The following is a 27,109-nucleotide window of genomic DNA, read 5'->3' as shown; positions in this document are numbered from 1 at the left end:
GAGAACGTCGCTAAGGCCCAAACGGGGTGGAGTACTGAAGCCAGTAGACGGAAGTGACGCTCCCCTTCCTCGGGGCGGAAGTTCCCCGCCCCACCCGTAAGAGTTGGGGTTTGACCAGAGGCAAGTGGAGCTTGTGCTGGGCTCCTGTTTTCCACGGCTCCTCCTCTTTCTGTCGCCGGCTTGATTCCTGAGACTCAGGTATTTTCCTTTTGTTGTCCTCCTGCGGCGCAGGCGTGGCAGAGTTTTGCCAGGAGTGCCGGTGGAGCTAGAGTAAGAGGTAAAGGGATGAACGGGAGCAAACAGGGAGAGAGGCGACATCTTCTTGGTGCGGTGCTCGTTACCTTGTGAACGCGTTCTCTGGAACCCGGACTAAGTGCGGTCCTTTCCCCCTGCCGTCCCCTTATCGGGACATAGGTCCGGACCAAGGCCAAGTTCGTAGCTTGCGTACTGTTTGTCAAATCCAGATACGTTGGGCCGTTACTCTGCCCCTTCCCCCCCCATTCTGCTTCCCTTACTCAATGGTTTTCTGTCACTTTTTCCCCTTCTACCACTTCAAGTTGTTTTTGAAACGTAAATAGTGTGGAAAAAAGAAAAAAAACTATTTTTCCTATAGCTAACCGCCTCTCTCTTTTATGTTCTCAGTCTTCTTGCCAATGCAGTTACTCTGTGAGGCTGGCCCCTTGCCGCGTACCCCTCCCTCGTTCCCTCCGCCGTGCCAGCCTCCCTGCAGGATCCTTGCGCGTCTTTCCAGCCTTTCAGTCTCCTGGAGACGGAGATTGCAAGGGCACTTTCAGTTGCGGATGAAGTTCTTGGCATCATGGTCCGCAGAGAATTCTGCCCTATGGATTTAGGGCTGATGGTAGCCATTTCTTTGTTTTCTTTCGTATATGAAACTGAAACGCTGGAGTGTCTGCTGTGAAGCTGAGTTCTTTGGAGTGTGGAAGAGAGTTTTTGTTTTTGTTTTTTTTGCAGGAATAACATAATTACTTTTGAATGACACAGTGGAAAAAGTTCGAGTTACCATTTGAAGTACAAAATTTATGCGCTTTGGGTGCAAGTGTTCCTATCCTGCTCTGTACCAGATGGTATGCCTCTTAAATATTTTTTTTATGTCTTGACATCATTGAGTCATGTATGCCAAACCATTTCATAATGTTCCTGGCTGATGAAAGTTCAAAAATAATTTTTGGATGTTGCCTTTAAAGCACAATTTGAATATCGTAGGCTTTTTTGCGGGGGAGAGGAGGAGAGGGGAGAATAGAGTATTAACGTAAATGAAACTTGTGTAAACATGCATTCTCATGTTTTGGTTTAAATTTCCCTGTTATTTTGTTTTTAGTTAGTCATTTTCGTGTTTAAATAAATCTGCCTACATTTGATTTGGGTAGCATATTTCAGTAAACCATTTCATTTTTAGGGCAGGCTGGAAAGGGGGAAGTGAAGACCAAGAGATGTTTGTGGCAGTTGTCAGTGAGGAGTTCCTGGTTCTCATATTTCCGATCTAAAAAGCTCACATTTATACTTACATTCGTGTGTGCTCAGAGTTCAGGAACCAATTCAGACTAAACGAACAAGGGAATTACGTATACGTTAGAATGACAATTTATGTTGGAATAGCAGATAACCCTTTCCAGTGAACAGAATTTTCAGGTTAAAAATCCAGTGAACTCTTTCTGGTATCCAAGAATTTGCAAAACCAAGTTAATGAGTAGAAAGTTGTGTGGTAAGCATGGAATTAAAGAAAAGGAACTTGGAAAGCCTTGAGTGATATTTCATCAAGTTTATGGTAGAAGCTTAAAAATTACCCCTTCTTTGTATAGAGAATACTTTTTAAGGTACCTGAGTAAATATATCAACCAGCTGTAATGTTCTTTTCCATGAAACAGAGCGAAATGAGTCTTCATTTTGCTGTACATCATCATACATTAGCAATAACAATTTAATCTCTTTGATGAAGACTTGGAAGATGCATTAGTTCTCCATGGTGAATATTTTAGAAATGGGACCTCGTCAGCATCACATATTTTACTACGTAATTATCTTTTGGGCTTATTTAGTAACAAGTCTGTTATTTCTACTATAAGGCTTTTTTTTTTGTCTTTAAATTCTACGGACCTTTTGTGTGTTGACTAGAAAAACATTTTATATTTTGATTATTGATGTTGTGTGCCATCGAGTCGATTCTGACTCCTAGAGACCCAGTATGACAGAGTAGAGCTGCCCTTTCGGATTTCCCAGGAGCAGTTGGTACATTTGAACCACCAGCCTTTTGGTTAGCAGCCCGAGCTCTTAACCACCACGCCACCAGGGCTCCATATATATCCACTTGTATCTCATAGATGTAGATAGGGTAAAAGTTTTTTTTTTTTTTTAATCAAATTCCAGAATAGTGGATCCAAAGTATACTTCTGAAACTTGGAAGGGGAGGTAAGAGTATCTTTATATTGTATATATTTATGCAACAAGGATATGATAAGAAGTGAAGTACAATACTATTACCTTTTAAAAACTTTTCAGATGTGTACTTTTTATTCAGTGTTAACTAATCCAGTTACCTGAATTTAGAGCTCCAGGTAAAAGAAATTAAAAAGTTTAATAATTTAAACAGTTGAATTAATAAGTTACAGGAATGTTTGTGTACCACATTTTTTTTTTTTGAGCTGAATATAGAGGGTAAACAATTTCTTAAAAACAGTTTTATTTTCACAGTCATTAATTAGTATAATTAGTTGGATTAACCACTATAATTTTATGTGTCCTTACTCAAATTTTACAGACATCCAGGAGTATTTAAATTGGTGTGAATTCTGTGAAATGTTATGAATTTTGTATAGTTTGAGAGGTTATTGTATAGAAAAGTTACCAAATGAAAGGTGCTATAAATATTAGCAGATAATTAAAAACTGATACTGCCATTTATTGAGTATGCCAGATGCTGTGCTAGGCATCTAATGAATATTAACTCACTTAATTTCTCACAAGTTTTTGATTTGAGGTTACACCTTTGACATTTATCTTGTGGCACATTTTATGGGCCTTTCCATTGGGAGTAATTGGGCAGAGGAAGAAAGTAGAACTCAAATTAGTCTATTTAGCTACTTGGCCTGGAGTTCTGGGAAAGTTTTGAAACCAGAAGATAAAATTTAGATTTTTGCATTGTTAATTATTTGTCTTTTATTATGTACACATGCACTTCCTGTGCGTCTACCTGAACCTTTTTAATTTCTTGTTAGAGTCAAAACTTTAATAAGAAGATTCAGAAGTTAATGAGCATACACACACATACACACACACACATGCATATTAGTTTTTTTTTTTATGTGTATTACTGATTATTTTCATCTACTTAGGTTTATATTCCAAAGCCATTATAAATTTCTGCCCTGAGTCAAAACTGTAATTTTAAACAAAAATTAATTTCTGTTTCATTTTAAGCACTCATCTGAATAAATTGATAGAATTTCACATCCATTGCAACCACTTTAACGGGTTAATTATGCAATAGTGCTTTCTCTGGCTGTAGTAACAGCTTTGGGGACTTCTGTGTTATTTCTGAATCTGTTTGAGTAATGATTCATGTTATGACAGGTTTCTAATTTTACTTTTGTTTCTTCAGCTGTAGTAAGTCAATCTTAGAGAAAAGAGAAATATGCTAACTTGTTCTGTAGACTCACTAATAAAATTATATACCATCATTAGTTGAGTTCTTCTGCGAGAAAAGTTGAACTCTGGGAAAGAGACTTAACAGAGCAGATGTGATAAAATATTTTCCAGACTTTATAAGTCACAGGTTTAAAAGAAAAGTGTATGTGCGTTTGGATTTTTTTTTTTTTTAAAGTAATCCTCATTTCTCTCCATTTATTTGCTCTCATTATGATCTGTATTTACGTAGCAGCAGATAATTGCTTCCCAGCTGATTTCAGCACCACTGCTTTGTAGCTTAGGTGTCAATTAAGTAGCTACTAACTCACAGCTTGACCTTTATTTGCTTGGTTTCAGAATCTAAAGCTGTGAAGTTTCTGTAGACTATGGAAAATTTTATTTTAATTTCATCTCACAGTATCTTTATGTTGTATATATTTAAGCAATAAAAATATAAGTAAAGTACAATATTTTTAAAAACTTTGCAGATGTATACTTTTTATTCAGTATTAACTAATCCAGTTACCTGAATTTAGAGTGTTCCTAAGCATTTGTTTTATGGTACCAAAATTAGAAACAAGAAAAAAATGTTACAGGGATGTGGGGGAAGGAGAATCAAACCTGGTATTATATAAATAACCAAAAGGAGTGCTTATTCTATAGATCCCTCTTTATTTCGTTTAAAACTCTAATGTATTTTTTTATCTGAAATACATAGTGTATATATAATATGCATTGTATGTAATATCTAATCTATCATGTTGGGTTTCTAATCTGAACCTTTTTAGTTTCGTGGGTCTAAATTTTAGTAAGGTTAATAAACTATGGGCTTGTTTAACAGTGAGGTAGTAAAGCATAGTTTTTAAGAACTCTGGAGACAGACTGCCAGAATTTAAATCTTGCCTTGGGCTTAACTGCATTGCGCCTTTGGTATCTTCATGTAAAATAGAAACAATAACAACTGTGCTTATCTCATGGTGTACACTGAGGATGAAAGGAGTTAATACAGGGGAAAAGTTCAGAACAGTATCTGGCACATTGTGGCAGTGGAACAGACTTATTCTAGATGCTCTTTACTTCAGAAGTGGCAACAGTTACAAATTTGTTCTACAGGTATTTTAAGCAGCTCAGTACTCTTTGGCTTTGTGACTTTTTGAATGTAATGTTTAGAGAACATTGCTCTGTAAGATTAAAAAACTCAAATGCTAGTCCTTTTACTCATTGTAACTATTTATCTTTTTTAATTCCTTTAAACTTTCTGAATTTAGATTCTTGATTTGTCTTATGTCAAGTTCAGCACTTTACACAGTCTTTTTCTTTTTTAAACTTTTTACTATGTAAAATTTCAAAAACATGCAAAAGTAGAATAATATGATGACTCCCCATGTACATCTAATCCTCACCTTTTCCCCCATGTCGTATTATCTTGAAGGAAGTCCCTAACATATCATTTCATCTATAAATATTTTAGTATTCCCGAAAGATAAAAACTCTTAAAACCACAAGTACGGTACCATTATTCAGCACAAAAATAACAGTAATTAGTTAATATAATCAATTTTCCAGTCAGCATACAAATTTCCAGCTATCTCCTACATGTTCGGGGGGGGGAATGTATGTGTATGTGGGTGTGGTTTTACACGTTGCATGACTGATAACATCTTTTAAGTCTAATCTATAGGTTCTGTCTTATTTCTTGCAGTTTATTTGTTGAAGAATTGGGTTATTTGTTCCATAAAATTTCTCACAGTCAGGATTTTTTTTTTTTTGCTGATAACATATATCTTTGATCTAGTTTAGCAGGCTTTTTCTGTTCTGTGTGTTTCTTGTGAATTTTATTGGATCTAGAGGCTTGACTGGATTCATGTTTAAGTGGTGGTGAGGTGCAAGAATACACATGCTTTAAGGTGTATAAGTTGGCTTTGACTCATAGCAACCCTGTGTATAACATTGAAATATTGCCTGGTCCTGTGCCATCCTCACAGTCGTTGTTGTCTGAGTTCCTTATTGGAACACTGTGTTAATCCATCCCTTTTTCACTGACCATCTACTTTACCAAGCCTGGTAACCTTCCCGAGGGATTGGTCCCTGCTGGTAACATATCCAAAGCACATGACACAAAGTCTCGCCATCCTCGCTTCTAAGGAGCTTTCTGGCTCTACTTCTTCCAAGACAGATTTGTTCATTCTTCTGGCCGTCCATGGTATGTTCAGTATTCTTTGCCAACACCATGATTGAAATGCTTCTTCAGCCTTACTTCTTCATTGTTCAGCTTTCACATGCATATGAGGTGATTGAAAATACTGTGGCTTGAGTCAGGGGCACATAAGTCGTCAAAGTGACATCTTTGCTTTGCTTTTTGAGACTTGAAAGTGATCTTCGGCAGATTTGCCCGGTGCAATATGTTTGATTTCTTGACTACTGCTTCCAGGGAGTTGATTGTGGATCCAGGTAAAATAAAATTCTAGACAACTTCAACCTTTTCTCCATTTATCATGATGTTGCTTATTGGTGCAGTTGTGAGGATTTTTGTTTTCTTTATGTTGAGGCGTAATCCATATCGAAGACTGTAGTGTTTGATCTTCATCAGTAGAGTGCTTCAAATCCTCCTCACTTTCAGCAAGCAAGGTTGTGTCCACTGTGTATCACAGGTTGTTTTATGAGCCTTATGCAAGTTCAAGCTGAAGCTGAAGAAAAAACAAGTCCGTGAGAGTCAAAATATGGCCTTGGATATTTCCTGCCTGAATTTAGAGACCATCTCAAAAACAGCTTTGATGCACTGAACACTAACGACCAAAGACCGAAAGAGTTGTATGATGACATCAAAGACAGCATACATGAAGAAAGCAAAAGGTTATTATAAAGACAGGAAAGAAAGAAAAAACCAAAATCGATGTCAGAAGAGACTCCAAAACTTGCTCTTGAGCACAGAATAGCTAAAGCAAATGGAAAAATGAGGAAGTAAAAGAGTTGAACAGAAGATTTCAGGGAGCAACTTGAAGATTTACAAGGTAAAGTATTATAATGATATCTGCAGAGACCTGGAACTAGAAAACCAGGAGGGAAGAACATGCTTGGCATTTTTCAAGCTGAAATAACTGAAGGAAAAATTCAAGCCTTCAGTTGCAATATTGAAGACTTCTAATGGTCAAAACTTGAATGACGCAGGAAGCATCAAAAGAAGATGGAAAGGACACGCAGAGTCAATGTACCAGGAAGAATTTGTCGACGTTTAACCATTTCAGGAGGTAGCATAAGATCAAGAAATGATGGTACTGAAGGAAGTACAAGCTGCACTGAAGGCACTGGTGGAAAAAAGAAAAAAAAAAAAAACACATTGTCATGGAGTTGATTCTGAATCATAGCTCCAGGAAGTGATGGAATACCAGTTGAGATGCTTCAACAAACAGATGCAATTTGGAAGTACTCGTTCATCTGTGCCAAGAATTTAGAAGACAGCTAGCCGCCAGACCATCTGACTGGAAGAGATCTGTATTCGTGCTCATTCCAAAGAAAGGTGATCCAGTGAAATGTGGAAATCATCAAACAGTATCATTCATGTATCACATAGAAGCAAAATCTTTAATTTGGCTTCTGGGTTCTTTTGATATAACCTTAGTAGTCATTGATAGATTCGTTACTACCTAAGATGTTACAATTCTAGATTTATTTCAATGCTTTTTGCCCCAGCACTGGAGTCAGCAGTTTATCCAAGGAGTTCTGTTCCCTTTGAGGGAACTGGTATTTAGGGACGACACGTGGGTGCTAGGGGTAATCTTTGCTACTGGGTTAGTCATAGTTTCTTTGCCTTTTCATTAGACAGAGGTAGGAAGTATAATTTATTTTATCTTAAAACACACACACACACACAGATACACACATACGTTCTGATACTCTCTCTTCAAATTCAGGACTAAAAGACTTATATTTAAGGTCTCAGTCTTACATCTTTATCTCCTCCCTCCCATACTGAGAATTCCAGATCACAATGACCCTGGGAATGATAGAAGGAGAATAACACCTACTAATCCCTCATTTGCTTTATTCCACAATATACACACAAGAATCTCAGAATACAAATAAAAATATCTTCACCAACGTTAGGATTACTAAAAACAGTTTAAGAATTTTTTTTTTTAAGGATATATCCCACTAAGGATAAAATTACTATTTTAAAGTTTTTTGGAATAGTTCCTTTTTTTGTGATTAGGCTACCAACTAGGTACATATTTTGTTTGTTTTCTTTCATTTCTGAATTTCTAATGGTTAGGTTTTAATATTTAATTTTGTTTTATAATTATGTAAAAATATTTTCCTGGTTCCATGATCAAGTCTATAAAATAGCATATTCAAAGATGCCTGTCTCCCCCTCTACTGTCTTCCCTCTCCTCATGTAGGTAACTTAAAAAAATCATTGTTTAGTATTTACATTTTTAAAAATGAAAGTGGATATGTATGTATATTTGTATTCTCCACTTTTATTTTTTAATTTTTGTTATTATTAAGAATATACACAGCAAAACATACCCCAGTTCAACTGTTTCTACATGTACAATTCGTTGATATTGATTACATTCTTCAAGTTGTGCAGCCATTCTCACCGTGGTTTTCTGGATTGTTCCTCCCCCATTAACATAAACTCACTGCTCCCTAAGGTTCTTATTTAGTCTTTTGAATTGCTGATGTCACTTCGATCTGATATAGATAGTTCTTAAAAGAGCATAATGCTCAAGGCAGACATTTTTTACTAGTTAAGCTAAACTCTTGTTTGGTTTTAAGAAGACTTCAGGGGATATTTTTGGTTTAAATTTTAAAGATTATCTCAGGGTAATAGTTTCAGGGGTTTATCTAACCCGTTGTCTAGAAAGTCTAGAGTCCATGAGAATTTGAAATTCTGTTCTGCATTTTCCACCTTGTGGACAGTATTCTTCTAAAGAATCTTTGATCAAAATGTTCAGTAATGATAGCTGTGCATCATCCAGTTTTTCTGCACTAATGGGAAAGGCGGCAGTTATTCATGGAGTCAATTAGCCACATTCCATATTCTATTCCCAACCGTCCTTTTTCTGTTGCTGCAGGCAAACAGAGACCAATTGTTGTGCCTTAAATGGCCAACTGCAAGCTTTTAAGACCCCAGGCACTGTGCAATGGACTAGGAGGTAGAACAGAAGCACTAAACATATTTTTAAGCCAATCAACTGGAATGTCCTGTGAAACCCTGACCCTAAACCTCCAAACCAAGTGTCTTGGTTACCTAGTGCTGCTGTAACAAATACCAAAATTGGGTGGCTTTAACAAAGAGAAATTGATTCTCTCACAGTCTAGTAGGCTAAAAGTCCAAGTTCAGGGTGTCAGCTCCAGGGGAAGGCTCTCTCTCTCTCTCAACTCTGGAGGGAGGTCCTTGTCATCAATCAGTCTTCCCATGGTTTGGGAGTATCTCAGCGCAGGAACCTCAGGTCCAAGGATGCGCTCTGTTCCTGGCACTGCTTTCTTGGTGGTATGGGGTCCACCTGTCTCTCTGCTCGTTTCTCTCTTATATCTCAAAAAGATCGGCTTAATACACTATCTAATCTGTAACTGCCACTAATCCATCTTATTACATCACAGTGACAGAATTTATAACACATAGGAAAATCTCATCAAATGGCAAAATGGTGGACAGTCATACAATACCGAGAATCATGGCCTAACCAAGTTGACACATGTTTTTGAGGGACACAATTCAATCCATGACACCAAGGAACCAAATCCCATGAGGTTTTTGGTTGTACATAAGCAGCCTCACCAACTACTCTTTTGTCGTTGTTGTTGTAAATATATCTATTACACAACTTTTACCAGTTCAGTTTTTTATAGATGTATGGCTTGCTGATAGCAATTACAATAATGGATGTGCAGCACTACTCTTAATGCAATTTTTCCATTACTGTTAAACCTATCCTTTTCTCCCTCCCTCTCATCCCAGTAATCACTAATAAACTTGTCTCTATGAATTTGTCTTTTTATATAAGTGAGTTCATATAATAATTGTCATTTTGTGACTGACCGACCAGTATTTAGTAGGAAGAAAGTACATTCTGAAAGATACAGAAGTTTTTTTTTTTTATTATGCTTTAAATGAAAGTTTACAAATCAAGTCAGTCTCTCATACAAAAATTTATGTACACCTTAGTATGTACTGCTAGTTGCTCTCCCCTTAATGAAACAGCACACTCCTCTCCACTCTGTATTCCCTGTGTCCATCCAACCAGCTCCTGTCCTCCTCTACCTTCTCATCTCCCCTCCAGACAGGAGCCGCCTACATAGTGTCATGTGTCTACTTGAGCCAAGAAGCTCACTCTCCACCAGTATCATTTTCTCTCTTATATTCCAGTCCAATTCCTGTCTGAAGAGTTGGCTTTGGAAATGGTTCCAGTCTTGGGCTAACAGAAGGTCTGGGGACCATGACCTCTGGGGCCCTTCTAGTCTCAGACCATTAAGCCTGGTCTTTTTATGAGAATTTGAGGTCTGTATCCCACTGTTCTGCTCCATCAGGGAGAAGTTTCTTGGGACATGTTTATACCATAATTAAAGTAATACTTGAGAATTATTCTGATAGACATGTGTAGGATTATTTGGAGAGATCAGAAGTGGAGGTTGGTGATATCAGCTGAAAGGTTGCCATGTTAACGTAATTTGTTAACTGACTTAAAAAAATTTTTTAAATTATGCTTTAAGTGAAAGTTTACAAATCAAGTCAGTCTCTCTTACCAAATCTTATACACACCTTGCTACGCACTCCTAGTTGATCTCCCCCTAGTGAGAGCATAATCCTTCTCTCCGCCGTGTATTTCCGTGTCCATTCAGCCGGCTCCTGTCCCCCTCTGCTGCTCATCTCTCCTCCAGACAGGAGCTGCCCACGTGGTCCCATGTGTCTACTTGAGCCAAGAAGCTGACTCCTCACCAGTATAATTTTCCATCTTATAGTCCAGTCCAATCCCTGTCTGAAGAGCTGGCTTTGGGAATGGTCACAGTCTTGGGCTAACAGAAGGTCCAGGGACCATGACCTCTGGGGTCCTTCCAATTTCAGTCAGACCATTAAGTCTGGTCTTTTTATGAGAATTTGAGGTCTGCGTCCCACCTCTCTCCTGCTCCGTCCGGGATTCTCTGTTGTGTTCCCTGTCAGGGCCATCATTAGTTGTAGCCAGGTGCCACAGTTCTTCTGGTCTCAGGCTGATGTATAATTGTCTTAAAATTTAATGCGAAACAAGTGTGAAATGATGAGGCCGTAAAGATAAACTTTTTAATATTCAAATATTTTCACTTAAAAATGCACAGGAATAAAGTGGCAGGCTCTCCCAGTGCTACCAATATTTATATTATTTAATAGTGTTCAGAATGTTTGAATTATTTGATAACACTTTTAAGATAGGAAGCAAATCTTTTGTTATCCCCATAACTTGTGTTTGAGGTGTGGGTGAGAAAGGGAGAAACAGTGCATTATTGTGTTCAAGTCTTATGTTTCTTTTGTCTATTCTAAGCAGCTGCTAAGCTCCATTCTGAAAGATCCCTGTATTAGTTTCTTATGGCTGCTATAACAGATTACTACAGACTCGGTGGCTTAAAACAACAAATTTGTTCTCTCACAGTCCTGGAGTCCAGAAGTCCAAAATCAGTATCACTGGGCTAAAATTAATATGTTGGCAGGGCCGCACTCCCTCCCTCTCTCTAGGGGAGAATTTGTTTTTTACCTCTTTGAGCTTCTGGTAGGTACCAGCATTCCTGTGTTTGCGGCTGTATCACTCCAATGTGCGTCACCATGGTCACATTGCCTTCTCTTGTGTGTGTGTCATATCTTCCTGCTTCCCTCTCATGAGGATACATGTCATTGCATTTAAGGCCCACTTGGATAATCCAGGGTAATCTGCCTATCTCAGAATCCTTTATTTAATCCAGGGCTTTGAACTGGTTGATTCTGGTTTGAACCCCTGCTGAGAAATTTACCTTTCTAATAAATCCCCAGATGTACTAAATCAGGACCTACAATTTAACAAGATCCCCAGATAATATTAAGAGAATAGATTAACAGTGGGGATTGTTATGGATTGAATTGTGTTCCCCAGAAATGTTTGTCAACTTGGCTAGGCCATGATTCCCAGTGTTGTGTGGTTGTCTTCTATTTTGTGGTCTGATGTAATTATCCTATCTGTTGTAAATCCTAACATCTATGATGTTAATGAGGCAGGATTAGAGGCAGTTACGTTAATGAGGCAGGACACAGTTTACAGGATTAGGTTGTATCTTGAGTCAGTCTCTTTTGAGATAAAAGAGAGAAGGGACCTACCACCAAGAAAGAAGAGCTGGAAGTGGAATGCATCCTTTGGACCTGGGGTCCCTGTCCTGAGAAACTCCTAGGTCCCCTTTGATGACAAAGACCTTCTCTCAGAGCCAACAGAGAGAAAGCCTTCCCCTGGAGCTGGTGCTCTGAATTTGGACTTGTAGCCTCCCAGACTGTGAGAGCATAAATTTCTGTCTGTTAAAGCCCTCCACTTGTGGTATTTCTGTTATAGCAGCACTAGAGGACTTAGAGAGGGATCGTGTTAAGATGTAGATTGTGATTCAGTACATCTGGGGTGGAATTGTTAGCGTTAGCTGGGAACTTGTTAGAAATGTAAATTTCTCAGCAGGCGTTCAAACCGGAATAAACTGGTTTAAAGCCCTGATTTAATCACATCTGCAAAGTCTTTTTTGTCATATAAAGTAATATTCACAGGTTCCAGGGATTAGGATGTGGATACCTTTTGGGGACCATTATTCAGCCTACCACAGACCTTACTGCTTATTCACTGTTCCATTTTACTGTCTCATCCCTTATCTTCTTTCCTATTTTTATTCTTTTTTGTATTCCAGACTCACAAATTAGTAAGTAGATGGAGAGTTCAGTAGACGTGGTACGGGTCAGAAAGTGAGCCTTTTTGCCATCGCTATGGAACATCCTATTATGTTCACAAGAACTTTTTGTTGTTGAATTGACAGTAATAGTACCTTGTTAATTTTCAGTACCCTTTATCGAAGCAATTACTGACTTTTGGTTTTAAGTATTTGTGTTAATATTATGAAATTTGTTTCAGATTAAAGCATCTGTTGATTAGGTTGGCAGGCATTGATATTGAGAAAACAGCTAAATAGCTAGGATTGTTTCAAAGTTAATTTTGAGTTTTTTTTTTTTTTTCATTTTCTTACTTGTGTTTTATTTCACTGATAGCTCAGACTTGAATTTAACGAAGGAAAACAATGGAAGAGTTCGTGGAGTTCTCATCCAAAAGTCTATTATCATGATGCCTATGTAGTTTTGGGCAAATAATGTAAAATTTTGGGCCTCGATTCCTAGTGTCTGTAATAAAGGAGTTGAATTATATGATTGTTAAATTCCCTTCTAACTCTAAAAGCCTCTGTTTTAATATTTAGTATAAGGGGTTTTAAAACCAACGAACAGGCAGACAAACAACAAATCTGATCTATTTTGCACAATTTGCAAAAAAAAAAAAAAATCATATTGGCAAGATTATTTTGAAATAACTGTCCATGGCTTTTTTTTTTTTCTTTCTTTCTTTTGTAGATGGACCACACATCCCCGACCTACATGCTTGCTAACTTAACCCACTTACATTCTGAGCAACTTCTACAGGGCTTGAATCTTCTTCGCCAACATCATGAACTCTGTGACATCATTCTTCGAGTAGGTGATGTTAAAATTTATGCTCACAAAGTGGTACTTGCCAGCATCAGCCCATATTTCAAAGCCATGTTCACTGGAAACCTTTCTGAAAAAGAGAACAGTGAAGTTGAGTTTCAGTGCATTGATGAAACTGCTCTCCAGGCCATTGTGGAATATGCCTATACAGGGACTGTCTTTATTTCTCAGGACACCGTTGAATCTCTCCTTCCAGCAGCAAACCTACTCCAGATAAAACTTGTCCTGAAAGAATGTTGTGCATTTCTTGAAAGCCAACTTGATCCTGGTAACTGTATTGGAATTTCTCGTTTTGCAGAGACGTATGGTTGTCATGACCTTTATTTGGCAGCCACTAAGTACATATGCCAGAATTTTGAAGCTGTTTGCCAGACTGAAGAGTTTTTTGAGCTAACCCATGCTGATTTGGATGAAATTGTTTCCAATGACTGTTTGAATGTAGCTACCGAAGAGACTGTTTTTTATGCACTAGAGTCTTGGATTAAGTATGATGTACAAGAACGCCAGAAATACTTAGCACAGCTACTTAACAGTGTGCGATTACCATTGCTGAGTGTTAAATTTCTCACTAGACTATATGAAGCAAATCATCTTATTCGTGATGATCGTACCTGTAAACATCTTTTGAATGAAGCCCTAAAATACCACTTTATGCCTGAACATAGACTCTCTCATCAGACAGTCTTGATGACACGACCTCGCTGTGCTCCCAAAGTACTTTGTGCAGCAGGAGGAAAATCTGGACTGTTTACGTGTTTGGATAGGTAAATAGAAGGCTTTTGAAAAGGATCAATGCTGATAGGTTTTATGCTTTTTTTTAATTTGTTGTCACAAATACGTCCAGCAAAATGTACACCAGTTCAGCTGTTTTCTATATGTACAGTTCGGTGCCATTGATTATAGCCTTGGAGTTGTGTGGTTTTATCCTTTTTAAATGTGATAATTTTGCATATTTTTTTTGAGAGAATGGATGACCGTATGATTGAAACAACCAGATAAGTGTTTTAGGTAGAGAACAGAGGAGAAAAAAAAAAAAAAAAAAGAGGGAAATTAGGCTTTTCTCTACCTAAAACACTTATCTGGTTGTTTTGATTATACTGTCGTCCATTCTCTCAAAAACTCTTAATCATTAAACCTTCTCCCCCCAACACGCACACACCTCTTTATCTATCTTCTTACTCACTAGCTTTTTTTCCATTTTAGGTCTTTTCCCCCCTTTCTTTGTGGGAAATCATTTATATCTTTGACTCAGACCAAGTTAGAGAAGATTTGTTATTGACCAGCTATATCAGAAGATGTTAATAAAGGAAAGCTAGGAACCGGTCATGTGGGTAGACTGGGGACAAGAATGGGTTTGAATGAAAACAGTTATTTAGAAGTATCACTAAAGAAATGAGAAAAAAGAAGATAAACATATAAATCATTGACTTTATGTGGTTTCTTTTTTTTTTTTTTTCCAACTCTAAATATTTTTTGGGACACTGGTATATTGCTTTATTTTCTAATAACTTAGATCAGGAGTTGTTAAACTTTTTCTAAAGGGGCCAGATCGTGAACATTTTATACTTTGTGGGCCATATGGTTTCTGTTATAAGTAACTGTTCTACTCTGCCATTGTAGTGAGGAGTAGCCACAGAAAATACATAAATGAATGAATGTGGCTGTGTTCCAATAAAACTTTATTTATAAAACTAGATGGTAGGCTGAATTTGGTCCACAGCCATAGTTTGTCAGTCTCTGATTTAGAGCATTATGTAAGTAACTTTTATACATTGGAAATATAGCTTTGCTTTCCCCTTGCATCAGACTGCTTTAGTTTGTTTGATGTATTTATCTGATACTGTAGACTTCTTTGGAAACCCTGGTGGCGTAGTGGTTAAGTGCTTCGGCTGCTTAACCAAAGGGTCAGCAGTTCGAATCCACCAGGTGCTCCTTGGAAACTCTATGGGGCAGTTCTACTCTGTCCTATAGAGTCGCTATGAGTTGGAATCGACTCGACGGCTCTGGGTTTGGTTTTGGTTTTTGGTAGACTTCTTTATGACCATCTGCAAAAATTTAGTAGATTGCCTTCCTCTTACTCCAGTGTAGGAAACTTACTGATGTCTTATCAGTGGCAACTTTTTAAAAGTCTGACTATACATTTTAATTGTAGTATAAAACTACTTTTGTTGAGATTGAGCAATAGGTAAAACGTTAGTTAAGGTGGCTACATGAAGTGATTGTTGAACTCTCATTCTTAAAGGCATTGATTATTGGCATATTAGTCAAATGTCATGATAAAAAAGTTCTAAATACGAGTTTACATTGTAAACATTCTTGAGCAGTTGCTTCTTGATTTCTCAAGTATGAAAAATAACAAACATAAATAATTGGAGAGTTACAAGAACTGTTTATTTCTTTAGATCCATTAATTGTACATCTTGCTGGAGCCCTGGTGGCGCAGTGGTTAAGAGCTCGGCTGCTAACCAAAAGCTGGCAGTTCAAATCCACCAGCTGCTCCTTGGAAACCCTATGGGGCAGTTCTGCTCTGTTTTATATGGTTGCCATGAGTCAGGATCAACTCGATGGCAATGGGTTTAATCTTCTTACAATCTATTATAAGAAAAAAATTAAAAATATAATTTGCACAAAGATGTTCATTGCAACATTGTTCATAACCGTGGAAAAATTCGAACCAACCTGAATGATCATTCAGTTTAATTCTACAAAAAATACTGAACACCTGTGTATCAGACACAGTAAGCTAAATATTGGACCTTTCAACAAGTTCATAATTTAGTAAAGGAGAGAAATGTTTAATGGATCATTATAATACATAGTGTTATATAGTGACAAAGATAATTCTTTAGAAGTATTAAGAAGAGCATTTACCCTATCTGGGGGATTTAGGGAGCCTGGATGGCACAGTGGTTAAGCGTTCGGCTACTAACCAAAAGGTCGGCAGTTCAGATCCACCAGCTGATTCTTGGAAACCCTATGGGGCAATTCTGCTCTGTCCTGTATGGTTGCTATGAGTCGGAATTGACCCGACGGCAGTGGGTTTGGGAGAATTTAGGGAAGATATTGTGGAGAAGATAACGTTCAAGCTGAATGTTGAAAGCTAAGGAAGAGCCAAACAATGAAAGATGGAAAGGTCATAGGAAATGGGCAAAACCACAGTAGAATGATACAGTATGGGGGTTTAAGAAACTAAAAGCTATTTGATATTCCTGTGTATAAAGTATGGGCCAAGTCATAAAAGGTATTATATGCCCTGCGAAAGAGAAGGTTTTTATTATGTGGTTGCAAAACTATTTTAAGGAGGGTAGTGGAGTGTAAAATGATGAGATGTGGTTATTAGATCATACTGGCTGCATTATGGAGCAAGAAGGGGCCAGGATTAGCATCATAGTGATTAGATAAGAGGTTATTGCAAAAGTCCAGGCAAGAAATTATGAGATCCTGAACTAGAGAAGTAGTAAAGATAGAAAATGGGACTTAAGAAAAGTAAGAGAGTAAATTGACAGGATTTGGTGTTTGAATGGGTATAGCATGGGGGGTGGGGCAAGTTCTGAGGGAGGGGGAAGAATCAAGATGAGTCAGATTTTTTATTTAGATGATTAGGTTGATGGTTATACCATTAACGAGAGAGAATATGGGAGAAAGAGCCATTTTAAGTGAGAAGATAATGTGTTTAGTTTTGGGTATAAGGAGTTTGAAGTGGATATAAAATATTCAAGTAAAGGATATCCTGTTGCTTGCTACCTGGATATGAGTTCAAAGCTCAAAAGAAGAGATCAGGACTGGAAATTTGCAAGTCATCAGCATATAGTATAATTTAGAGTTATAAATTAAAACCATGAAGTGTTCTATAAACTTCTTAGCTCATTTAAATGTCCTTCCTTCCTGTCAGAGTAAGAACATAGAGAAACAGAAAAGGATTGATTCATGAGTGAAACTTTGGGGAGCAATAATATTCAAGATGAGGGCAGCAGGAATGATTTTAGAGGTAGGAGAACCAAGAGAGAATAATGTCATGAAAGCCAAGGAATTGAAGTGTGTCAAGAAGGACGAAGTGTGATCAGCAAAGTGCAATGAAAAGGTCCAGAGAGATAAGGATGGAAACGTAGCTATTAGATTTGGAATTTGGAGATCATTAATGACCTTTGGTAGAGTAATTTCACCAGAGTGGGGAGGCTGAAGATAGATTACAGCAGGTTGAGAAGTGAATAAAAAGGAAGGATGAAGAGACTGTGAATGAAGATTTTCCTTTTAACAGTTTTGGCTGAGAAGAGAAAAGAGAGGTAAAGGAGGTTTAGTTTGGTTTTATTTTGTTCTTGAAGGAAGTGGCATGAGTATATTTATAATCAGATGCCCGTAAAGACGGATGGTGAAATGGTCATTGATAGAGCAAGATCTTAGCGAAAGAAAAAGGGATGGTATCAAAAGCAAAGGTGAAGGTTTTGAATAGGAGGAAGAGGGACTCCATGCCCTGAGACGGGAATATGAAGATAGGTTTACACATGGAGGGAGGAATGGAAGCAGGAATTTAAGATAGGTCTTGTTCACGGCCTCAGTTTTTGCCTTTAAGAAGGAGAGGATGTCTTCTAGAGAGGGAAGTGGGGATAGGTGGCTTAAGGAAAGTAGGGAAACCCTGAGAACAGACCAGTTTCTACTTACACAAAAAAGGAGTTATAAGGGTGGCAGTACATTGAAAGCATTTTGTATAATTGTGCAAATATGTTAAATGTACCTTTAAACTGGAGTTCCTGGGTGGCACAAATGGTTAAGTGCTCAACTACTAGCCAAAAGGTTGACAGTTTGAACCCACCCAGAGGTGCCTTGGTGGTCTGCTTCCAAAAGGTCATAGCCTGGAAAACCCTATGGAGCACACATGAGATTGCCATGAGTTGGAATTGACTTGACAGCAGCTAACAACAATAACCTTTACACCTGTGGCATCATAACCTCGTTCACCTCAGGGCTATAAACCATGTGCCTAATTCCAGGAAAAAAGCTCTCATTAGAACAGATGACCCACTTGCCTCCAAAAGATCGTAAGAATTAATGCCTTTATATCTTGTATCTCTGTTTACCTAAATCATCTCCATAAATATATGACTTCTAGTTAATCCATCATCATAACCTGGACTCTTATCATATGGTCCTGTATATCATCTGATTTGACTTAATTTCTTAACATTTTTTTTTTTTTGTCTCCTCAGGTCTTTCTGCCATGTCCTCTGGAACTCATAAGAAAAATCCCTATTCACCCTCTTGTTCTAATGAAATATGGGTGATGCTAGAAAGTGTCCCCCCCCCATTTTATTTATCACAGGTCCTAGAGGTTAAGTAGGTTTTTTTCGCTCCTCTTAATCACTTTTTCAAAATTTTTTTTTCTTTCTCTCATTTCAAGCATTTGCCATCATGCTGTATCACTTGCTGCCTCTCCTTGTTGCCATCATCTGCTGTCCCTTTTGTTATTCTGCTTACTGAAGATTTTATAGCTGGCTCACTTTCTCTTAGCATTGTACATCAGCCATTGTTCTTGGTGATTTCAACATCCACATAGACCTTTTATTGATCCTCTCCTCCTTGATGTCACTTCTAGGCGTCTTTTCTGCCTCACCTTAGGCACCTATTCCACATTCATACCCTTGACTTTGTCATTACCAGTAATTTCAGTGGATTCAGAATCTTGGTCTCAGATGTTCCATTCTCTGACCACTACCTCCTTTCTTGCTACCATATTTATTCTAGTATACCTGCTCTAACAATTCTTCGTTCCTTCAAGACTTTTAATCTTTTGGCCCTGTACTCAGCAGAACTGACTGCTTACCAACCCTCATATGTCCTCACCTGCACTCCTTACCCAGCTTAAATTCTAGAAGTATCACTGTTATCGTACCTTTGAATACACTCTTGGGTCCCTTATCCTTTTATTATTATACATTAGATGAAGGTTTATAGAACAGACTAGCTTCTCACTGAACAGTTAGTAGACATATTGTTTTGTGACATTGGTTGCACCCTTATCCTTTTATCTCTCCCATCATATTCATCTAGTTAAATTCAACTCTTCATTTATGCCAGGGCTGTACCCAAGTAGTAGAATGTGGCTAAAGAAGCAGACATCTCTGTCCTATCTGGTCTCACTTGGGGTCCTGAGCACTCTTCAGCAGTCCCTCTACATTTTTCTTAATCAGTTTACCCTTTAACTTTCTAGGACTGTTTCCCACCTTCTGCTCTCTTGAAAACTCATTCCCCTCAGCTTCTACACCTCAGCTGATGACCTTGTCTCTTAGTCTGCTGAGAAAATAGAAGCAACCAGAGGAGAACTGCCTCATCTCCCATCACTAAGCCTATCCAGGTACCTGCATCTGTGCACATACTCTGCCTTCCCTCTTGAGTGAACATGAATGAGCTGAGCCTGTATGTATCTAAGGTCAACCCCTGAAGTTCCCAACTTGCTCACTAGATTCCATGCCTTCTCCACTACTCAGGGACTTTGCTCTTACAGCTATCCCTTCTCTCATACAGCATCAACTCCGCTCTCTGGACTCCATCACTGCCATCAGCGTATAAACATATTCTGGTTTAAGCTTCCAGATTAAACTGATCTTCTCTGGGCCCCATGGTGTCTCTCTGCTCCACTTTATAGATAGCTACCTCCTCATGTCTATTGTACTTTATATAGTAAAAATCTTTGGAAAAGTTATTTAAACCCATTGTTTTCACTTGTTCAACCCCCATTCTGTCTTAAACCAGTCAAGATTTGCCCCACCACCTCACTGAAACTGCCCGTGTTAAATCTAATTGTTTCCTGATATATCAATCTCATTGCAACAAATTCATGTTTCCAGAACAAACGTTAGAACAAAACTGACTGTAATACGTGTTCAGTAACTTTTGAATAAACATTTGAATAAATAACAAATGAAGGAATGTGCTTTGATAATATTGGATGGAGAATATACATTTTTATACTATTGCATTATTGAGTTTGGGGACATTGGCCATATTTTCCCCAAATATTTCTTATAATGAAATACATTTACATGGAAAAGACCGTGTGTAATATATATGCAGAGTATAAAGAATAAGTAGCCAAGTCTCTATCAACTAGCTTAAGAAATAGAATATTAACGATGACCTTTAAAGTTCCCATGTGCCCCTTCTTGATGCCATCTCTTTCCCTCCCCAGAAGTTTTTTAATGTAATCGCTTTTTATAGTTTTGCCACATTATATGTGTGCCAGTAAATTGTTAGAGTCTACACATGTTGAATGTAAATGCAGTAATACTATATATATTATTCAGAGATGTGTTTTCTTGCTAAACAGGAAATTTGCGAAATTCATCAGTGAGATCACATGAAGATGTAGTTCATTTACTTTCCTTTATCTATGGTATCTAGTATATGTCAGTACAATTTTTCTTTCTACAATGAAAATTTTATAAGTTAATCTGAAGAGTTACACACATACAGAAATGAGCACAAATCCCAAGTGTACAGCTCAGTGAATTATCATAAAGTGAACGTTATAAACCAGTTCAAGAAACAAAACTTGACCAGCACCCAGAAGTCACCCTTAAGCTCCCTTGTAGTCTTTTCCAAAGGTAACTACTATCTTCATCTCAAACCCAAAGATTGGTTTTATCTGTTTTGAACTTGGTATAAGTGAAATTATACAAAATATATTCTTTTGAATTTTGCTTCTTACCTTCAATGCTATATGTGAAAGATTGATCCTTGTTGCATGTAGCTATGTTTGTTCATTTTGCTATATAGCATTCTTTTGTATGATATGCCACAGTTTATCCATTCTGCTGTTGACGGGCATTTGAATTGCTTCCAGTTTTTAGCAATTACAAATAATGCCTCCGTGAACATCCTTGTACGTATATATACACATTTGTCTTGGGTACGTATCTAGGAGTGGAGTTGCTCAGTCACAGGGCACATATACTCTACCTTATTTATCATTCATTTGATGGGTGATTGTGTTGTGCTGCTTTGAACATTTCTGTGTATTTGTCCTGATGCAAAACTAACTGTAATATACATTCAGTAGAGTAGATACATAGGAATGAAATTGCTGGGTTACAGCATGTGTGGATCTTTAAATTTATTAGATAACATAAACTTGTTTTCCAGAATAATTTCAACAGTTTACAGTCTCATCAACAGAATATGCATTCCTTGCTCCACATACTTGCCAACTATTGTTATTATCTGACTTTACATTTTTGCTAGTATGGAAGGTGTGTAATGGTTTATTGTGGTTTTAATTTTCATATATCTAATTACTAATAAGATTAATTTTTATTTTCTTACGGGCCATTTTGGTTTTTAAAATTTAATTTTTTCTCCTTATTCTTTAGTGTGGAGATGTATTTTCCTCAAAATGACTCTTGGATTGGTTTGGCGCCCCTAAACATTCCTCGCCATGAATTTGGAATTTGTGTTTTAGACCAAAAAGTGTATGTTATAGGTGGTATTGAAACTAATGTTTTGCGTCCTGGCATCACTATCAGAAAACATGAAAATTCAGTAGAATGCTGGAATCCTGATACAAATACCTGGACTTCTTTAGAGAGAATGAATGAGAGCCGAAGTACTCTTGGAGTGGTAGTACTTGCAGGAGAACTTTATGCTTTAGGTGGTTATGATGGACAATCTTATTTACAATCTGTAGAGAAGTATATTCCCAAAATAAGAAAATGGCAACCTGTGGCACCGATGACTACAACAAGAAGTTGTTTTGCAGCAGCTGTATTGGATGGAATGATATATGCTATTGGTGGGTATGGTCCTGCCCACATGAACAGGTATTTAACTAAATAATCACATTGTATCAACATGTAGATTTTTTTTAAGTAGCATTAACGGTGATTTCGGAATTTTAAACTATGTGTATTTATGAGCTTCCTTTTTTAAATGCTTAAGTAACATTCATAGGCATTTGGGAAATTTAATCTGCTCCATGGGTATCATTGTAATTGTTTTACTTGGGAATTTAATACAACTTAAGAAATGAATCCTTCTTAACTCTTATATTCATTCATTCATTGTAAATGGACTAGATTTTAAAATTCAGAAACCTGAAAGTAATAGGAAGTTAGACAACTATGACTTTTGGGTGGCAAGTAGATAGTCTTTTATTATATTGTCTAATAGAATAAGGAAATGGAAAAATGTAATTCCTGTATGCCTACATGATATTATAATTCACCATAAATTTAAAGCCTTATTTAAATCTTCCTTTCTGGATTCTTATTCTGTAATCATTGTGTATGTCTGAGTTTTGCTAGAGGCTGAATTTGAGATTTCTGTATTCTGGGTATACTCTGAATAAGGGAAAATACGTATGAAAAAATAAAATAATAAAGTGCTTATATGTAAAATCATAATCCTGAACCTTTGTTGAAAATGAATATTCCAAAGATTTTCTCTCTAATAGTAATTAGAGTGGTATGTGTTTTATTGATTGTGACCATTTTAATGAAAGACTGTCTTGTAGCTTGCTAACAGACTGAGAATGTAATGGCGTAACATTTTCATCTGTAAATTTTTATTTCTTTTTGAGCTAAACTATCTCCTTTATTTATTGCCCTGTTAGTCTGAAGGAAGAGTATTTGGGGCCCAGGCATGCATTTCTATTTGAAAAGCTGCTGGCAGAAATTTATAAGATAAAAGGTTAAATATTTTAGTTTTGAGATAATGTTCTTGATGTTTATGTCTTGCACAGCTTACCAACTCTTCTCCTCCAGTGATTTAGGCCTAATGGTTTTTATCCCAGTGGCCTTTCAGAAACATTCTGTTATCTAGTCTCTATTCTGGGCTCCAGAATGATAGTACAGCCTCTCAAATGCTTAAGGCTTTTTCAGGAAGCTAGGTCAAGTCCAGAAGAAACTCTACAAGTTTGCTTTTGTGCCCCTTTAGGGAAACCCTGGTGGCGTAGTGGTTAAGTGCTACAGTTGCTAAACAAAGGGTAGGCAGTTCAGATCCGCCAGGTGCTCCTTGGAAACTCTAGGGGGCAGTTCTACTCTGCCCTATAGGGTTGCTATGAGTTGGAATCGACTCAATGGCACTGGGTTTGGTTTTTTTTTTTTTTTTGGTTTTAGGGCTAAGCGTAGTACTCCTAAAGGGCTTCCAGAATTTTCTAGGGAAGCTTTTTTAGAGTTTCTGATTTGATTTGGATTTCCATAATGCAGCTTGGAAATAACCAGGGATTCTCTGGAATGCACACCTGACCTAAATCCCTGAATTCTTCTAATGAATCACTTTGAGATTATAATTAGCTGGTTTTTATCATAGACTCTGCAGGAGTTGCTTTGCAATAAACCAACATGAATCTTCTTGTAAGAAAAAAAAATCTTCTCCTCTTCACCTTCCCTTTTCCTTAGCTGTGTAGATCCTTAGTCTCCTTAGAAAGCACCTGTATTCAATTTATGGTTTTCAAAGTACTTTCACATGCTTACTCATTTGGTTTTATTCCTACAAGAATCCTTTGAGATTGTACTGGCCCTCTTTTTACAGATGAGAGGAAATGACTTATCCAGGATTATACAGCTCCAAAGTAGCAGGGTAAAGGTTCGTTCAGCTCCAGCTATGTAGCATTAGTACTTGAACTGAAGTCACTGACTCCGAGTTCTGTGACCTTAATATACCTTGCTGCTTGTGCAGTGTAATGGAATAACGTATGGTTATTACTGTACCCTTTCCACAGGGAAAGCTTTTATCCCTGCAATCTCATCAACAAAATCTAAACATTTGGGACAGACTACTCTTGTGTAATGTCTATTTATTTGGACCTTTAAAACTATGGTATTTTTCAGGTTTTTAAATTCTCTAACAGATACACTTTAGTAGGAGAAGTGGCACAAAGGAACTGTGAATTAATTCTTTCTTTTGTGAATATCTGCAGTGTGGAGCGTTATGATCCAAGTAAGGACTCCTGGGAGATGGTTGCATCCATGGCAGATAAAAGGATTCACTTTGGCGTGGGTGTCATGCTAGGCTTTATTTTTGTGGTGGGTGGACATAATGGCGTCTCGCATCTGTCAAGCATTGAAAGATATGACCCTCATCAAAATCAGTGGACTGTGTGTAGACCGATGAAAGAACCCAGAACAGGTAATAACTTATTATTTTCTAAACATACAACACAGTACTTTCTTAGAATGACGGTCTTGGAATATAACAGTAAGAACATATACTTATCCGAGGGGGGAAAAAAACTTCTTGTGATAAGCTTGAGAGACAGCTAGATTAGGTAAAACAATATAGATTTATTTACTGTGATTTTAATAAGCCAATGTGCATGTTGTTTCTCAAACTCGGAGAACACATTTTGGGAAATGCTGATAATAGTGTATCTTATAAAAAAAAAAAATTTTTTCCCCCTCATATTATAGATGTTTTTATGTGTTACACTAAACATTGGATTGTTCCACTTCTGTTTTGTTTTTTAATTGTTTATGAGCAGTCCATATGTTCCCTTTCAAATGTTCTCTCCTTCCCAAGGGGTATAGTTGCAATAAACTAGTGTTTACTGTAATTAGTTTCTGTGCTATTCTTTAGAAGGACAGCTATGAAAACAACTTGAAAATCTTGAGTAGCTTTGCTACATGTGATAATATATAAAGTGGAGTTTTTAAAAGCATAAATTATGTAGTTTAATATCAATTTGAAATATTTCAATACACTTGAAAACCTGATAAAATGAATGATTTCTGGAAAAAATATAAATTGATAAGAAAGCATCTGTAAAGACACAAGACTGCAGCCTTAATAGTACTTCCCTCTGTTGGAGGGAGGGACAGAGGTGAAGGGAAACTTGAGCTCTTACTCTTACTGTGAGCTCTCTCCACCCCCAGTGAATACCTATTGCCTATTGCTTTATAGTTAATTACAGGTTATTGAAGTGTAAAACATTTTGAGAAAACATTAACATGTAAGTTCGTTTTATTTTCAGTGAGAGGATGCTTATTTCATGCTTAATGTTTCTTACCTCTTTTTTTCCACCTTTCCTAGGAGTTGGTGCTGCAGTAATTGATAACTACCTTTATGTAGTCGGTGGTCACTCCGGGTCATCCTATCTCAACACCGTGCAGAAATATGACCCTATCTCAGATGTATGGCTGGATTCAGCTGGCATGATATACTGTCGCTGTAACTTTGGATTGACTGCACTTTGACAAGCGTGAATTTGTGGAAGTAGTATGGTGGTGAAACTTGGGCTGCATGAAAAGATGACCAGTTTTCAGAGACCCAAAAGCTGCATTGCTTTCTGTAACTTGAAGTGACATGAAGACTCAAAATTTGTTGGGTACTTTGATTTGACAGGTAGCTGTGGTTGCTCTTGATGACACAGTAAATCAACAATCAGAAAAAAAAAAAAAAAAGAAAGACCTTGCCAGTTGGATTGTTCACTTTTTTTTCCCTGAGACTGGGATATAGTAGTTGATGCTTATATTTGTATATGTGGAGAAAACTTTGCTGCTTTTTTTGTTTCTTTAAACTTCAGCTCTCTCCCTCCTCTGATTTGCACCGTGATTTACTAGAATGAAAGATGCTTAGATGCTTGAGTGTTTTGAATGATTGGACAGAGTGCCGATACTGTATGTGTTGGATATAAATTCGTATGCTTCACATTTTTTTAAACAAAGGGCTGCTTTTTCTTTTGGTACTTTTAAGGGTTGTAAATAACATCGTGAGTCACCTGGTTACTCTTCTTGCTAAATGGGTTTAGGACTAGGAATAGTAATAAGTTTGCAAGACAAATGCTTTTGGGGACCTCTTTTAAGAAGTCAGATATTTACTCTTTATGCCTTTTTTAATATGGGTAGGTTAGTGCTGGATGAATTTAGTTATGCATCTATGCTATGATAAGCATGGATAGAAAGAGTTAATCATATTCGTTGTTTCATGTTTTTTCTTTGGCACTACAGCAGGCTTCTCAGTGTTGATGTAAATATTTGAGAAATGTTTAGTAACGGTCTCAGTGCATGTTGATTTTTTTTCATATATCCTTATAATAATTTTAGTTTTTCAAGGTCTTTGCTTTTTCAAAGTGTTCAGATATAAAAATGGTGCTAACTATAGGATCTATAACAAGGCTAGAACCGATGTTTTTTTTGGATGTTCAGTATGAGATATACGCATGACATCTTTTGATAGTGTTTTTCACTTTTATTGGCTTCATTAGTGATTATTAAAAATGCTAGTGATTACACTAATGTTAACATCCAAAAATCATCTAAAAGGCCGATGATACCCTTTTCATAGTTCCTGAATAGTGATTCAAAGATGCATTTTTGGTTTTCTTTCTTCTTATGGTCTATATTACGTATCCTTTTTGAAAACAGAAATATATGCATTAAATATAAAGCACTGTAGGCAGTTATGCATTACTTTGTACATTTCTGAGGTAACTGAATATTTTATAATTATTGAGGAAAACTGGAACTCAATGTTTACTTGAGCAATGGTTCTAAATTTGGTTTTATTTTGACTAAAAAACAATATTTTAAAGCAAAATTGTTTGCTGTAGCCAAGCAACACCTTATTTAAAAGAAGTGGTTATTTTATTTTAGCAAACGTTTGTTAGTCTAAGTACATTAATGTGCATTTTATTATGATGTTGGTACTTGTATTTTTGGTACTCTAGTCATTTTCTTTTCTTTTCTTTGATTTTTTTTTTTAACCTACCCAATATCTCTTTGTAGTATGAGCAAAGCCAGTGTACAT

The 27,109-nt window shown here is 37.0% G+C and overlaps 1 protein-coding gene across 3 annotated transcripts; it reads left to right on the top strand.

Annotated features, from left to right (window-relative positions):
- The first annotated feature begins 65 nt into the window (after window positions 1–65).
- On the top strand, window positions 66–27,109 carry KLHL28 (kelch like family member 28). 3 transcript variants are annotated; one of them, XM_049899219.1, is made up of 7 exons: window positions 66–198; window positions 643–859; window positions 973–1,085; window positions 13,241–14,139; window positions 21,739–22,185; window positions 24,285–24,493; window positions 25,394–27,109. In XM_049899219.1, exons 3-7 carry the CDS (start codon window positions 1,041–1,043, stop codon window positions 25,555–25,557), a joined length of 1,764 nt encoding a protein of 587 aa, XP_049755176.1. In that variant the 5' UTR covers window positions 66–198; window positions 643–859; window positions 973–1,040; the 3' UTR covers window positions 25,558–27,109. The 3 variants fall into 3 exon arrangements, with proteins under 3 accessions (XP_049755176.1, XP_049755177.1, XP_049755179.1); XM_049899220.1 differs by lacking the exon at window positions 643–859; XM_049899222.1 differs by lacking the exons at window positions 643–859; window positions 973–1,085 and having other exon boundaries at window positions 67–198; window positions 25,394–27,108.

This window comes from Elephas maximus, chromosome 10 (assembly GCF_024166365.1).
Source record: "Elephas maximus indicus isolate mEleMax1 chromosome 10, mEleMax1 primary haplotype, whole genome shotgun sequence".
In the NCBI taxonomy this organism is placed as follows: Eukaryota; Metazoa; Chordata; class Mammalia; order Proboscidea; family Elephantidae; genus Elephas; species Elephas maximus.
Note: the sequence above shows the minus strand (reverse complement) of the source record. Positions and strands in the feature narration are given on the sequence as shown.